Source organism: Amphiura filiformis, chromosome 3 (assembly GCF_039555335.1).
Source record: "Amphiura filiformis chromosome 3, Afil_fr2py, whole genome shotgun sequence".
NCBI classification, from domain to species: Eukaryota; Metazoa; Echinodermata; class Ophiuroidea; order Amphilepidida; family Amphiuridae; genus Amphiura; species Amphiura filiformis.
This window is the reverse complement of record NC_092630.1, coordinates 21,917,040-21,933,801: the sequence shown is the minus strand read 5'-3', so window position 1 is coordinate 21,933,801 and position 16,762 is coordinate 21,917,040. Positions and strand designations below refer to the sequence as shown.

Sequence of the window (16,762 nt, the reverse complement as noted above, 5' to 3'; positions counted from 1 at the left end):
CCTGGACTAAACTATTGTGTTTACACAAAAACAAATGTTAAACACATTGAGCATGGTAGTTTCTTTGGACCCTCTAGAACATCCCAGTCAGTCTCAATTTGGTTACCAATATTTTTTCCAAAGATATTGTACTATGTAGTTGAATGATCGATGACATTTGAGTTGGTAAATTAAGAGCACTATTGAGCATATCCCATGTTTTACTCAGTCAAATGTCACAATTCTTGGTCTTGTTGCATAGATATAAACTGCAGCAATACCAAACATAATGATAATTATATGATTTTCGAACAGCCATACGTCTTGAGAGGTCAAAATGTCATATGGCCTTGAAAATGACTGCAAATCACATGTTAACCTAATCGCATTATTTTGTACTATTTCCATCGCATTATCTATGCAACAATTAAAAAACTAGGCAAATTCAATATCTCAAAATGCTCAATGCTGACAGAGGTCCAGTAAAGTTATTTTTTAAGTTGGTGATCTTGAGAAGCAATATCCATCAAAAACAAAACTATGGACACCAAAACAATTAGCTTCTTTAAAAATTGTGTTTGGCAGCCGGACTATATAGCATCAACCCATCGTGGAACGTTTTTCCAACACTAAATCCAGGCTGCCGGTCAATCATCTGCCATGCAGTCAATAATATTAGCGTGATATGCCATGATCGCCCGGTAGCCTAAATTTGTTTGAAAAACGTTCCACGATGGGTTGAATGCTATACCTGGCCTGATGATGTTCTGGAGGGTCCAATCTGAATGACGGGCTGAATGACTACTTTTACCAGGTTGCAATTGTCCATATTTCTCTAGGAAACTAACAGAGATTTGTAAAAATCTATTGTCTGGTGAAACATGCTAAGATTCCCGGGCTCAGATCTTATTGATGTTTCACAATAGTGGCTATTTATCTGTTTTATCATGTTATTGGAGTGTCAACTTTATCCTTCGCATTGCAACAAATTTGTTTTAGTCGTTCTTGTGTGTATAAAAGATCATTCAAGGTAAGTTGTAACAGTGTATCAACTTCCGTGTAAAACTTTCCCCCAGCTACCTACCCAACATAATAACTTACTCCGACCATACCCACGAACAATGTTGAAATGTTAAATGCCATGTTTTTGGTAATGTTTATATTCCCTTTACATTATTTGAAAGGCTTTCTGGTACCTTAATTCTATGTTATTTATCAAGTTTATATGTTATGTAACAACTTCCAGATATCCCATCATGGTGTACCAAATTGCAGCTACATGTCCCGCACTCAGGGCAAGTTGCTGCATTTTTTCCTCCGTTTAAATCATAGTAAAGATAGTGAAGTGAACTGTGAACCTATTGTGATTTGCATGATTAAGTAAGTAACCAACAATGCTATTTTTAGCAATATAGTGCCTACCTTGTTTCTGCCTTCAAATACGTGACTTGTAGCACCTTCACCTAAGATATCATCAGTTTTAAAGATGTAAGATTTGGTACTCCTTAACTGGCCTGGTGAGAAATCGCCGAATAACACCTTGCTCTTTGATCCATTGAACATGACCTACAAAGAATACAGAGAATAGACTGATTGTTATTATATAACGATGGTATTGACTATTGACAGGATAATTTGTCAATAAAACAAGTTATATGCCCATGTTTGTACTATATCACCTCGCGAAATGGGAAAAATTAAATTAACATTTTACTATACTTTTTACCATTTCACACTGGGGCATTCAATATTTGCACATTGAAATACTGCTACAACTACTATATTATGCCACGATCTGTATATACCTTTGAGTTAGATACTTACAATATTAAATTATGTTGTATCTGCCACTCATAAACAGCACTTGTTGCCGAATCCACAGTAGTATATAAAATAAACGGGCAGTCTCTGTTAAGACTTATCTCCATGCAGATGACAAAGTCTTACTCACGATTTTTTGTATTTATATAAATTACGAAGATGAAGACGACACGTGGTTATTCGTATGTGTTTATTATACCGATTGCAAATGTGTGTCAAAGGTCAATTTCTTGATGAATTGTGTGGAATTTCCCACGTTTATGGCCCTGGTCCACCCACCCGCCAAAACGTGATTCAACCTCAATCCCTTATTTATTATAGCTTTAGTATTACACATCACGCATGATGATCGCCTGACTTCACCCACCCACCCCCACATACATGTATATACATGTATAGCATACCCGTATCGCTTTTGCAACAATTTGTTACATTTTGCAATTTGTTTCAACTTTCAAATACATGATTACATATGCCTATAATAGGCCTACCTACCGTAAAGGTTGTTACTGAAAACAATCAAATAAATATCGCTTCATATTGTCTAACTCGCGGTATCTCCATTTTGAAAATATATAAATTTCTTGATCACGTGGCTTTCTTTATTTCCGGTTGTGGAGTGCAAGTAGAATCAAATTATGTTTTGTACATGTTAATAAATAAAATATACATAAATATATACAGCACTGTCCCTTCAATTCGTCAATGCCTTCTGCTATACCTTGACTTAGGCTATGGTTAATGACAAATAACCCGTTGCTTCAGCTATTACGCTTTATAATGAAAAATGACTTCAATCGATTCTTACCTCATAATTATTTATTATTAAACATATATATATCTATCTAATAATCATCAATAATTTAGAATTTCATATTGCAAAATTTATGGCACCATTTTTGTTAGCTTTTGTTGACCAGCATAATGTATTTGCATGTATTTCCTATGGATACCAAATGCAATGAAAGGTATACCCCGTATATCATCCTATGAATTTATCTATTGTGATGTAATTGAGCGATCGACCTTGACTTTGACACTGCTTATGACTCATGACGTCAAAACACGTTCCACCTGACTTTTTGTAAATAATATATAGGTGAAATATTGAAGAAAGTAAATGCCCGATCGTGATTTTAATCACGATACATGTACTCGTAAGCGATCATGACAATAGTCAAGCAATATAAGCTAATATACTGAAGGTATGCATTTTCGGTTTGTGGGTGTGCGTGTTTTTTGACACGGGAACGCTTAGTCATCTACCCACCGACCCAGACACGGCCCACTCTCACATACGGACTGTCAAAATTCAGGAATGGTTGGTCAAATGTTCTAGAGTATATGACAGGTGGCACAAATTCGGCATTTTGAAAATAAATGGTAAAAAATGCTAATTTAGACCATTAACTTGTGAAAACGCTTCCTTTTCGACAAATACAACAATAACATATCAGAACTTCGTTACCATTTTTACAACTTCACATATTTATTTATTTATTTATTTATTTATATATTCATGTTTATTTATTTCATCTTTCTCTACCTAGTGAAGCTCCTTCAATGTTGAAACACTGATTTCCAAGGAGGCCCTCCATAGTAGTGTCAACATTTCAGAAAATATAATTGAATATTATTCCGAAATTTTAACGCGACGGTTATCCCCGTGTTATCCCCTAATCATGAAGTTTGACTCTATAATACTATGTCATCTATATCAAGAATGAGTAAGTTCAATTGACATTTCGTAAATGTTTTCATGACTTTAGCCGGGTCTTTAGGTAATGTTTACGTAAAAAGCACCGAATAAAAATCATTTATATTGTTTTAAAAGGTCCAGCACCAATAATATATAAACTTTGGCCACTCATGTGTGTTTGTATTTTGTATAAAAATAAAACTCATTTGAATACAACCACCCGGCTGATTGATTTTCATCCATTTCAATTTCGACGAATCAGCAAAGTGCTACTGGCAGGATATTGTTGAAATGACAACTTTTGCCTTTAATTAATATTCAACAAACAGGATGAAGTCCATGACGGTACTGTAGTACTATAGGTGATAGGGATGTACCAATTCAAGTCTTTACGAACGATCCGGTAAAAGCTTGATCGGGGAATGGTGGGTAAAGGATTGCATCTTGAGCTGATCTTTGTGTCTTGCTGTAACGCATGTGTAACTCTAGCAATGTTCACTTGTGATCTAGCAGTTCGTAGTCTGCCTGAAGACTGTCTGTTCCTTAGTTTCCCGTGCACATTGAGCTTGTTCACATTCTTATATACTGCTCCCTTACATGGAATCCGATTAGCTGCGGGAAATTGGAGGCGAAAAACACGCTGAACTTCAGTGGGACTCTTAGTTTCATGATACTTCGTCAAAAGAAACATGCGCTCCCGTGCGGTAAATTGTGGTGTCATGTTGTCTTTTGGCTCGTTTCATTATAATGTAGTGCAATGAGGTAAAATTCATATTAAAATTCATATTCCATTTTGGAAAGCGCAAAGTGTGGCAGTACGATAAGGCTGACTACTGGGGAATAAGAGGTTTTCTTGCATTTGCAGACTAGTCTCGTGCACTTCAATCTGATGACCCAGAAGAAGCTTGCAGCAACATCACCACTATTCTAAGTGGTGAAATTGATATTTTCATATCAGCAAAGCTTGTTTTCAAGAAAACTTATTGACAAGGTATGGTTTGATGCCCACTGCAATTACAAGCAGGAACCAAGAAACGTCGCTTTCAGGAAGCTAAAGAAGAATACTGACGCCGAGGCAAACAAGGATAAGTTTACAAAAGCTAGAGAGGAGTATTATCATGCAGAGAAGGTAGCCAAGGAGCTATAGCAACAAGTGGAGGAAAGAACTCTCAGATGGCAGCCTCAGCAGCAAGAAATGGTGGAACAACACCCTGTCTGGTATGTCCAACAGAGTTGATATACCAGTGCCGAAGGATGGGCGTCAAGTTTACACTACATCAAAGACAAAGCTGAACAATTTTGCCAGACCTTTGCCACTAAATGTCAGCTTGCCAGCGCAGAAGAATCTGCTCCTTAAGTTCAGCATTCAGCAACGTGCTCAATGGAAAAGATAGCCTTCAACAAGGTCAAAGATGTTAGGGCGCTTCTCAGGAATCTACAACCAGATAAAGCTTCTGGTCCTAATGAAGTCCCTGCAAGATTCTATCCTGAAGGAGTGCATCGCAGAACTTGCCACTCATCCTGTTGTTTGAGCTTTGCTTCTCGAAGGGAGGTTTCCCAAGCCAATGGTAGACAGCACCTGTCATCCATATTCATAAAGAGTGATTCAAAGTCTAATCCATCTATGTACCGCCCATCTCTCAGCTTTGCATCATCAGCAAGGTCATGGAGGCTGTTGTACAGAATTTAGGCCACACCACAGCACCATTCTGACCCAAGAGTGGTCCAACTCCCTCGACAGAGGCAACGAAGTGCGCCTGATTGCCCTGGAGATCAAAGGAGCATTTGTCAAGGTATAATTCTGGCATAATGGCCTTTGCTCGAAACTCACGGCAAAAGGAGTACCTGGCAGGCTGCTCACCTGGATTAGGAGCTACCTGACAGATCGTTCCATCAAAGTTGTCTTATCTAGCCAGTCATCAAGGATTTCCTCCATTAATGCATCCGTTCCCCAGGGGTCAATATTGGGCCCACGTTTGTTCTCTGTCTTCATTGATAACCTGGGTGATGAGTGTGAAAACCAACTCTACCTCTACGCACTACGCAGATGATTCCATATGAGATTACATCTACAGACAACCCTGAAACTGTTACTGCAAGCCTGAACACAGACCTAAAGAAAATGAGGATCTGGACAGACAGATGGAAGATGGCTTTCGATCCATCGATATGTAAGACAATGGCAATATCAAGTTCGCACTGTAAGTTCCCAGGAATACGCCTCACTGTCTTGAATGAGTGACAGCGCAACCACTCTAGGATTACTAGAATCTATCCAGAGGAAGGCCCTACGAATCACAGGCGTGAGCGAAGAGGAAGCAAACACAGAGCTGAACATCACATATCTCCATGGGACTCCATCAAAGACGTCAAGTGGCTGCAGCAACAGTCCTCTACAAAATGCACACCAGCTTGTGCCCACCAGATCTGAAGGTACTGCTACCAAATCTGTAGTCAGAAAATCTACCCGATCCAGCTTGTCCATGCCTTGCCACCAGTTTCTAGAACCATATCTACTGTGGACCTTCATCCACACTACACTGTAGTTCACGTTTGGAATAGCCTACCAGCAATGACCAGATGGAGTAGTTGGAGGCATATAAAGCAACCTATAGGCCTACTCAAATTTGGTGGTTGGGTCATTTTTGACAAAAATCTATTCATTCTATAGGCCTAATAATTAACAGTATCGCCGTTTTAAATGACAAGGCAATCTTATAAAGTTATCTATTTGAATACGGTAGTTTCTTGCCCGGGGTTTCTTGTCATTTTTTAAAGAGATATCTGTTATGTCCCCATCTGATTAGTGTCCCTATTCAAATTTGACTAGTTTCTATTCAAAAATGAATAGATCGTTTTAAGTGTTGTCATATGAATAGCGCTTTTCCACTCATTGTTTAAGCAGCGATGTTGTTTGATAATTAACTTTATCACAATTACATGTATCATCTTTGACTGATAAAAGTTTTGTGAATGCACTATATAATATGAAATGGGTTTTTTCTTTCAAACCTGATCTTTTGACAGATTTGTAACGTTTACAAAAGCCACAACAATAGAATCGGCAAAAGTCGTTTAGCATGTTTGTAGGTCAACAGAGCAATTTCGACATAAAGTCATATTATGACTTTAATTCCCCCTTAACAGCCAAAATAGCCAGTGGGGTTTCTTTCACGAATTCAAAGAATAACAATATTAAAATTCGACGGAAATCGTACATTATGGCTTTGATATGTCTTTACATTAAAATAAAATGTATATATTTAAAAGCCGCATTCTACTGTCGCTTCCCGGGTTGTACCGCAATGTGGGCAAGATCCTCGGAAACACGACAGCGCGGTTCTTGTTTCTGATGGCTGTGAAAGGCAAGAAACGGTAGGCCATCAGTGGACGGAATAGCTATGGTGGTAAAGCACTTTTATAAAAAAAATAGTCACGATATGGTAACCAAAGATCGCCGGTTCGAATCCCGCTTTAGCCAAATTTTTTCTGCTCCCCTCATTCATATAAAGAAAATCAGAATACCATACCTTAATCTGCTATTCAAAATACCATGAATTGATAATGAACTTCCACCACCGTTTCTTACGATGATCAACAGGTACGAAAGTGAAGAAAAGAGTGAAATGATGTATGATATCTAATAATGAATGAGGTCATAGAAAATTGGAGCGTTTGAAGCTTTTGAGGTGGCAATCGAGAAGAACGTTTTTAATGGTATATAAAAATAAGAAAAAATAAAAGAGATTTATATTTGAACTAATCCTTATAAGATCCGTAAAATATCAAGCGCTTAAGGATGTTGGAACCAATAATTTGTTTGTCCTTTATTTTATAAATGTGACTTTGCAATTGTATTGGTTTTATAAGACTTAGTTTCAATAGGGTGAAGCGAAATTGGGATATTGTTCTCAGCATTTTTTGAAGAATATCATTATGACTCGACAGTATTTGCATGACTTGCTACATTTAATTGTAGACTTATTCTTATGTGTATTATTCTGTGTTTACGGACCATTGGTATATTTAAAGTGTTCGAAAGGGCGTTCTTTCCCTCAACATGGCTCAAAATTAAGTAAACTTAATGTGAACACCGATGTCATGATCATCTTATAGTGAGCTATACCAACTTTCCCACGATGGATATTTAGATCATATCTGACAGCATCAATTGACATTTTCCGCACGGAAGAAATCATACCCACTCAACCAACAATATAAGCCTATGTTGTTCCGATATGGCCAACCTATTTACCGGTACTGTTAGTGATAGTGATCTATAAAACAGTTTTTGGAACCGGGGAGGGGGGAGGCACAATTTGTAAATGTACCGACGGAAATATTTTTTGCCGACGGAAGTTGCTACGTGAAAAAAAAGCAAAAAAAAAGGGTCGAATTTTGAGCATTCACGCGACATAGACGTTTTTGCCAATTAGGGATATATTTTCGGCCATATCAACATTTATTACATTCATTAAAATTTTGCCATCAAACTGAAAAATAATGGTTACGCGATTTAAGAGTGCCTCATAGGCGTAGATCCCGGGGGATAAATCCCCCCAATATTTTGCCAGGGAGGATGGTCCATACAATCATCCCCCCCCCCCGAATGTTGACGCCTGAAATATGGGTTTCTGACCAAATTAACCTCGTTTTTGCCCATTAGAAGTGCACATTTTCGCACATTCATTCTACTTTTGCACCATATTTAATCAGTTATTGAAATCTCACTCTTCAGAATTGGACTCCATATTCATTTTTTTTAGTGTGACGACATCCCTTTTTAGAGTGACTTTCACTCTTTTCCCACTCTATATCCACTCTTTTAATTCACTCCTCTTTCTCCATTTTTCATTATTTTTTATATTTAAAGTTTCTAATAAAGAATAAAGGTTAAAAACCTTCCCGTGGTGAGCGGAATTTGAATACTGTTCCCAATAACGGCAAATTTATTTATTAAAATTTCAATTTTGCATATTTACTACTTAGTACGACGTATCGATCTTATTTAGTGAGTATTTGTTTATTTACATTAATAAATTCAAGTCACAATTTACATCGAAAAATTATTTTTGAATCAATGTTGGTAATTTATAGAAACAAATTAAGTAAAATGGCATGATACATACCTTAGAATTTCATGAACATATGGATGCCACGACAGCAGACAAGAGAATAAACCAACGTTGCAGTAAAATTGCAATGACTGATTATGATGATTGCACAACAAGCTACAACATTAACAAACAGAATGTTCAATGATTTGCTGCTTTATGGGCGCGGCCATTTTGAACCAGTCAGCATTTTTTTATAATTTACTTATTCCTTATGTCATAAATATATATAGCACCTTTTATTATTTATCAAGAAAAATCAGAAATTGATATTGATGAGTACGTTTCTGGTAAAGGTGCAATCAGTAAAACGATCTTGTATAAATAGTAAAAAAGATATACGTATACCTAAATGTTGCTTGCCAACCGGCTGAATTATTCAATTTTAAAAAGAAATCATTGGAGACATACAGCATATTTACTATCATGACTAACTTATAAATAGAAGGGTATTTGGTGTTCCAGACTTCAGATTGTGAAAATAAAAGGACCCATGCTGAATTGACAATGTTTATACATATAAAATGATTCCAACACACCAATCATATCTATGTATGCTCAAATACCCAATCTAAGCTACAACCCGGGAAATTAATAGTTGGCACACATGCACTAAACAATGGAAATGCGAGCCCTATTAAAATTGGGGAGGCGAGGAAAACATGCATACAATATATGTGTTGTACAGACTCCCCCCTATATCTCATCCTTCCCCACTCCCCATCATTCAATGTTGGAGGGTCTCATGGACCTGTTGACAACATGGCTTGGTCCAACATTGAATTGGGGGAGCAGGGGCAGAGATATACCAAAAGACAGGCAAACTGTGCCAACCTTTTTTCCTGGGTTGTCCGAGTCAAATCCTAAATATTGCATCTGTTTTCCGTTTTTACTCAATAACTTTGCAACGGAATGTTGAATTATCTTCATATTTCACACAAAAACATATAAGTGATAGGGCTTTACGATAAATAAAAAAAATTGAAAAAATGTATTTGTTTCTTTAGGGAGTGGTCATTAAAAACATCGCTAATGCGTGGTTTTGCGTCTTGGCTTGGGTCTGAATTACGCGAAAACTGACAAAAAAGAAAGAATGATTTTTAAATGCAGTATTACATCGAATTGCTTCTAATTCAAATGATAAATAAAAAGAACTGAATGAGCAATTTTCAATCAGCTATTATTACATCAAATTAATGTAATTGCACCCGTATCATAGATAGGGCAATTTTATGTATGTTTATATAAAAACATCATCAGTGCGGAAATTACGATGATATTTGTACAGTGCCGTAAAATATAGGTAGACAAACAGAAAAAGACGGACATTGGCTTATGACAAATATAATATGATGAAGAATATTGTAAAATAAAAATGAAAAAGAAATCTAAATACATTCAGGGGCTCGAACCCGTGTTCCACTGCGCCTGAGGCAGATGCCGTATCAATTGCGCCACAGAGCTGTGTAACTTCAACAGGCTTAAACTATAATATAATGCTATTCAAGATGCATGTATATAAATATACGCTCTACATACGGTATACAGTCCAAAAATTACTTTTTACGGCATTTGTTTCATTAACTGAATATTTATCATATAGCAGGTGTTGGCTGACATTGTGCTTCACATTTAGTTCAGTTTTGTCCGGGATAAATGACTACGGGACAAAATCGGACGGTATACACGTCTTTTAAGAGTAAAGAATTTTAATATAATATTACTTTCTTTTTTATTTATACAAACGTGTACATCGTTCGTTTTTTGTCCCAAAGTCATTTTACACCGGCCCAAAACTGAAATAAATGTGGAGCACAATGTCAGCCAACACCTGCTATATAATAAATATTCAGTTAATGAAACAAAATGCCGTAAAAAAGTAATTTTTTGGACTGTATACCGTATGTAGAGCGTATATTTATATACATGCATCTTGAATAGCATTATATTATAGTTTAAGCCTGTTGAAGTTACACAGCTCTGTGGTTCAATGGATACGGCATCTGCCACAGGCGCATTGGAACACGGGTTCGAGCCCCTGAATATATTTAGATTTCTTTTACTTTTCTTTTTGTTATTATTTTACAATATCCTTCATCATATTATATTCATCATTCTGTTAATTTTTGCCAATGTCCGTCCTTCTTTTTTTTCTGTATTTCTACCTTTATTTTACGGCACTGTACAAATATCACCATAATTGCGGCACCAAGTTGTTTGTCAAAATGGAAACTCGGATGGCTTTCAAAACAGAGCATCACGTGTCCACGGCCATGATGCTTGAACTAAAAAAGTTTGAAATTGCCAATCACAATGCCTAATATGGCCATTATATACCATGAGAGATTTTTTCAATTCAGAAAAAATATTTGAACCGTTTTTTACGAAAAATGTGAATTTTAAGGTGTTACAATCCAAACCGGAAACAAGTTTCGTTCCTTCAGGTTGCATGAGATATGATGTGCATATAAATGGTAAAAAAATGATGCTTTTATAGCACTTACAAGAAAGTCATATTTTCAAATTACTGCAGATATACAGTTTTGTTGGTTGCGTAGGCCTATACATTTTAAACATTGAATATTAAAAAGGATTTATTGATTATCGATAATCGATAATTATTGATTATCGGTAATATTTTTGATTAATTTTAATTTTTGCATATTGAAACGAATATGGGGATTAATCCATGAACATTTGGTGGCCATATCTTAATGCTTTATATTTTATAAGCCAAAATATGAAATTAGATGCATTTTAGGAAGAATTATCATAGCTTTAAACTACGAAAATAATCGGCAATCATATAATATTCTTTTGACTTATTCCTTATTTCACAATATTTTTATCAATATGAGCTTTACATATTGATATGAATGTGAGGATTACTCCCTGAAAATTTGGTGCTCATACCTTTTATGGTTTTTAGTTTATAAACCAAAATATGAAGTTAGATGCATATTTTGGACGAGTTATCATAGCTTTAAACTTCGAAAATAATCGGCAATTATATAATATTCGTTTGACTTATACCTTATTTCACAATATTGTTTGTTTATATTAATTTCATATATTGATATGAATGTGAGGATTATTTCCTGAAAATTTGGTGGCCATACCTTTAACGGTTTTTATTTTACAAGCCAAAATATGAAATTAGATGCATATTTTTGGAATTGATTCGGACAACCCGGGAAATTAATAGTTGGCACACATGCACTAAACAATGGAAATGCGAGCCCTATTAAAATTGGGGAGGCGAGGAAAACATGCATACAATATATGTGTTGTACAGACTCCCCCCTATATCTCATCCTTTCCCACTCCCCATCATTCAATGTTGGAGGGTCTCATGGACCTGTTGACAACATGGCTTGGTCCAACATTGAATTGGGGGGAGCGGGGGCAGAGATATACCAAAAGACAGGCAAACTGTGCCAACCTTTTTTTCCTGGGTTGTCCGAGTCAAATCCTAAATATTGCATCTGTTTTCCGTTTTACTCAATAACTTTGCAACGGAATGTTGAATTATCTTCATATTTCACACAAAAACATATAAGTGATAGGGCTTTACGATAAATAAAAAAAAATTGAAAAAATGTATTTGTTTCTTTAGGGAGTGGTCATTAAAAACATCGCTAATGCGTGGTTTTGCGTCTTGGCTTGGGTCTGAATTACGCGAAAACTGACAAAAAAAAGAAAGAATGATTTTTAAATGCAGTATTACATCGAATTGCTTCTAATTCAAATGATAAATAAAAAGAACTGAATGAGCAATTTTCAATCAGCTATTATTACATCAAATTAATGTAATTGCACCCGTATCATAGATAGGGCAATTTTATGTATGTTTATATAAAAACATCATCAGTGCGGAAATTACGATGATATTTGTACAGTGCCGTAAAATATAGGTAGACATACAGAAAAAAGACGGACATTGGCTTATGACAAATATAATATGATGAAGAATATTGTAAAATAAAATGAAAAAAGAAATCTAAATACATTCAGGGCTCGAACCCGTGTTCCACTGCGCCTGAGGCAGATGCCGTATCAATTGCGCCACAAAGCTGTGTAACTTCAACAGGCTTAAACTATAATATAATGCTATTCAAGATGCATGTATATAAATATACGCTCTACATACGGTATACAGTCCAAAAATTACTTTTTAAGCATTTGTTTCATTAACTGAATATTTATCATATAGCAGGTGTTGGCTGACATTGTGCTTCACATTTAGTTCAGTTTTTGTCCGGGATAAATGACTACGGGACAAAATCGGACGGTAACGTCTTTTAAGAGTAAAGAATTTTAATATAATATTACTTTCTTTTTATTTATACAAACGTACATCGTTCGTTTTTTGTCCCAAAGTCATTTTACCCCGGCCCAAAACTGAAATAAATGTGGAGCACAATGTCAGCCAACATCTGCTATAATAATAAATATTCAGTTAATGAAACAATGCCGTAAGATAGTAATTTTTCGGACTGGATACCGTATGTAGAGCGTATATTTATATACATGCATCTTGAATAGCATTATATTATAGTTTAAGCCTGTTGAAGTTACACAGCTCTGTGGTTCAATGGATACGGCATCTGCCACAGGCGCATTGGAACACGGGTTCGAGCCCCTGAATATATTTAGATTTCTTTTACTTTTCTTTTTTGTTATTATTTTACAATATCCTTCATCATATTATATTCATCATTCTATTAATTTTTGCCAATGTCCGTCCTTCTTTTTTTTCTGTATTTCTACCTTTATTTTACGGCACTGTACAAATATCACCATAATTGCGGCACCAAGTTGTTTGTCAAAATGGAAACTCGGATGGCTTTCAAAACAGAGCATCACGTGTCCACGGCCATGATGCTTGAAAAAAAAAAAGTTTGAAATTGCCAATCACAATGCCTAATATGGCCATTATATACCATGAGAGATTTTTCAATTCAGAAAAAATATTTGAACCGTTTTTTACGAAAAATGTGAATTTTAAGGTGTTACAATCCAAACCGGAAACAAGTTTCGTTCCTTCAGGTTGCATGAGATATGATGTGCATATAAATGGTAAAAAAATGATGCTTTTATAGCACTTACGAGAAAGTCATATTTTCAAATTACTGCAGATATACAGTTTTGTTGGTTGCGTAGGCCTATACATTTTAAACATTGAATATTAAAAAGGATTTATTGATTATCGATAATCGATAATTATTGATTATCGGTAATATTTTGATTAATTTTAATTTTTGCATATTGAAACGAATATGGGGATTAATCCATGAACATTTGGTGGCCATATCTTAATGCTTTATATTTTATAAGCCAAAATATGAAATTAGATGCATTTTAGGAAGAATTATCATAGCTTTAAACTACGAAAATAATCGGCAATCATATAATATTCTTTTGACTTATTCCTTATTTCACAATATTTTTATCAATATGAGCTTTACATATTGATATGAATGTGAGGATTACTCCCTGAAAATTTGGTGCTCATACCTTTTATGGCTTTTAGTTTATAAACCAAAATATGAAGTTAGATGCATATTTTGGACGAGTTATCATAGCTTTAAACTTCGAAAATAATCGGCAATTATATAATATTCGTTTGACTTATACCTTATTTCACAATATTGTTTGTTTATATTAATTTCATATATTGATATGAATGTGAGGATTATTTCCTGAAAATTTGGTGGCCATACCTTTAACGGTTTTTATTTTACAAGCCAAAATATGAAATTAGATGCATATTTTTGGATTTGATTCGTACAACCCGGGAAATTAATAGTTGGCACACATGCACTAAACAATGGAAATGCGAGCCCTATTAAAATTGGGGAGGCGAGGAAAACATGCATACAATATATGTGTTGTACAGACTCCCCCCTATATCTCATCCTTCCCCACTCCCCATCATTCAATGTTGGAGGGTCTCATGGACCTGTTGACAACATGGCTTGGTCCAACATTGAATTGGGGAGCGGGGCAGAGATATACCAAAAGACAGGCAAACTGTGCCAACCTTTTTTTCCTGGGTTGTCCGAGTCAAATCCTAAATATTGCATCTGTTTTCCGTTTTTACTCAATAACTTTGCAACGGAATGTTGAATTATCTTCATATTTCACACAAAAACATATAAGTGATAGGGCTTTACGATAAATAAAAAAAATTGAAAAAATGTATTTGTTTCTTTAGGGAGTGGTCATTAAAAACATCGCTAATGCGTGGTTTTGCGTCTTGGCTTGGGTCTGAATTACGCGAAAACTGACAAAAAAAGAAAGAATGATTTTTAAATGCAGTATTACATCGAATTGCTTCTAATTCAAATGATAAATAAAAAGAACTGAATGAGCAATTTTCAATCAGCTATTATTACATCAAATTAATGTAATTGCACCCGTATCATAGATAGGGCAATTTTATGTATGTTTATATAAAAACATCATCAGTGCGGAAATTACGATGATATTTGTACAGTGCCGTAAAATATAGGTAGACATACAGAAAAAAGACGGACATTGGCTTATGACAAATATAATATGATGAAGAATATTGTAAAATAAAAATGAAAAAGAAATCTAAATACATTCAGGGGCTCGAACCCGTGTTCCACTGCGCCTGAGGCAGATGCCGTATCAATTGCGCCACAAAGCTGTGTAACTTCAACAGGCTTAAACTATAATATAATGCTATTCAAGATGCATGTATATAAATATACGCTCTACATACGGTATACAGTCCAAAAATTACTTTTTACGGCATTTGTTTCATTAACTGAATATTTATCATATAGCAGGTGTTGGCTGACATTGTGCTTCACATTTAGTTCAGTTTTGTCCGGGATAAATGACTACGGGACAAAATCGGACGGTATACACGTCTTTAAGAGTAAAGAATTTTAATATAATATTACTTTCTTTTTATTTATACAAACGTGTACATCGTTCGTTTTTTGTTCCAAAGTCATTTTACCCCGGCCCAAAACTGAAATAAATGTGGAGCACAATGTCAGCCAACACCTGCTATATGATAAATATTCAGTTAATGAAACAAAATGCCGTAAAAAAGTAATTTTTTGGACTGTATACCGTATGTAGAGCGTATATTTATATACATGCATCTTGAATAGCATTATATTATAGTTTAAGCCTGTTGAAGTTACACAGCTCTGTGGTTCAATGGATACGGCATCTGCCACAGGCGCATTGGAACACGGGTTCGAGCCCCTGAATATATTTAGATTTCTTTTTCTTTTCTTTTTTGTTATTATTTTACAATAGCCTTCATCATATTATATTCATCATTCTATTAATTTTTGCCAATGTCCGTCCTTCTTTTTTTTTTTGTATTTCTACCTTTATTTTACGGCACTGTACAAATATCACCATAATTGCGGCACCAAGTTGTTTGTCAAAATGGAAACTCGGATGGCTTTCAAAACAGAGCATCACGTGTCCACGGCCATGATGCTTGAACTAAAAAAGTTTGAAATTGCCAATCACAATGCCTAATATGGCCATTATATACCATGAGAGATTTTTCAATTCAGAAAAAATATTTGAACCGTTTTTTACGAAAAATTTGAATTTTAAGTTTTTACAATCCAAACCGGAAACAAGTTTCGTTCCTTCAGGTTGCATGAGATATGATGTGCATATAAATGGTAAAAAAATGATGCTTTTATAGCACTTACGAGAAAGTCATATTTTCAAATTACTGCAGATATACAGTTTTGTTGGTTGCGTAGGCCTATACATTTTAAACATTGAATATTAAAAAGGATTTATTGATTATCGATAATCGATAATTATTGATTATCGGTAATATTTTTGATTAATTTTAATTTTTGCATATTGAAACGAATATGGGGATTAATCCATGAACATTTGGTGGCCATATCTTAATGCTTTATATTTTATAAGCCAAAATATGAAATTAGATGCATTTTTAGGAAGAATTATCATAGCTTTAAACTACGAAAATAATCGGCAATCATATAATATTCTTTTGACTTATTCCTTATTTCACAATATTTTATCAATATGAGCTTTACATATTGATATGAATGTGAGGATTACTCCCTGAAAATTTGGTGCTCATACCTTTTATGGTTTTTAGTTTATAAAC

The 16,762-nt window shown here is 35.1% G+C and overlaps 1 protein-coding gene across 4 annotated transcripts in view; it reads right to left on the bottom strand.

Moving 5' to 3' along the window:
• Positions 1-16,762, bottom strand: part of LOC140148210 (serine/threonine-protein kinase TBK1-like) — a 115,798-nt gene that overhangs the window by 17,635 nt on the left and 81,401 nt on the right. Inside the window, exons 1-2 of one of the 4 annotated variants that reach the window (XM_072170076.1) lie at positions 8,629-8,726; positions 1,402-1,545 (exon numbers count right to left, since the gene is read on the bottom strand). In XM_072170076.1, coding sequence (XP_072026177.1) covers positions 1,402-1,542 — 141 coding nt within the window. In that variant the 5' untranslated portion in view covers positions 1,543-1,545; positions 8,629-8,726. Of the gene's footprint in view, positions 1-1,401; positions 1,546-1,803; positions 1,900-2,295; positions 2,402-8,628; positions 8,727-16,762 lie in introns of those variants that run through there. The other 3 variants (XM_072170074.1, XM_072170075.1, XM_072170073.1) reach the window with 3 other exon arrangements.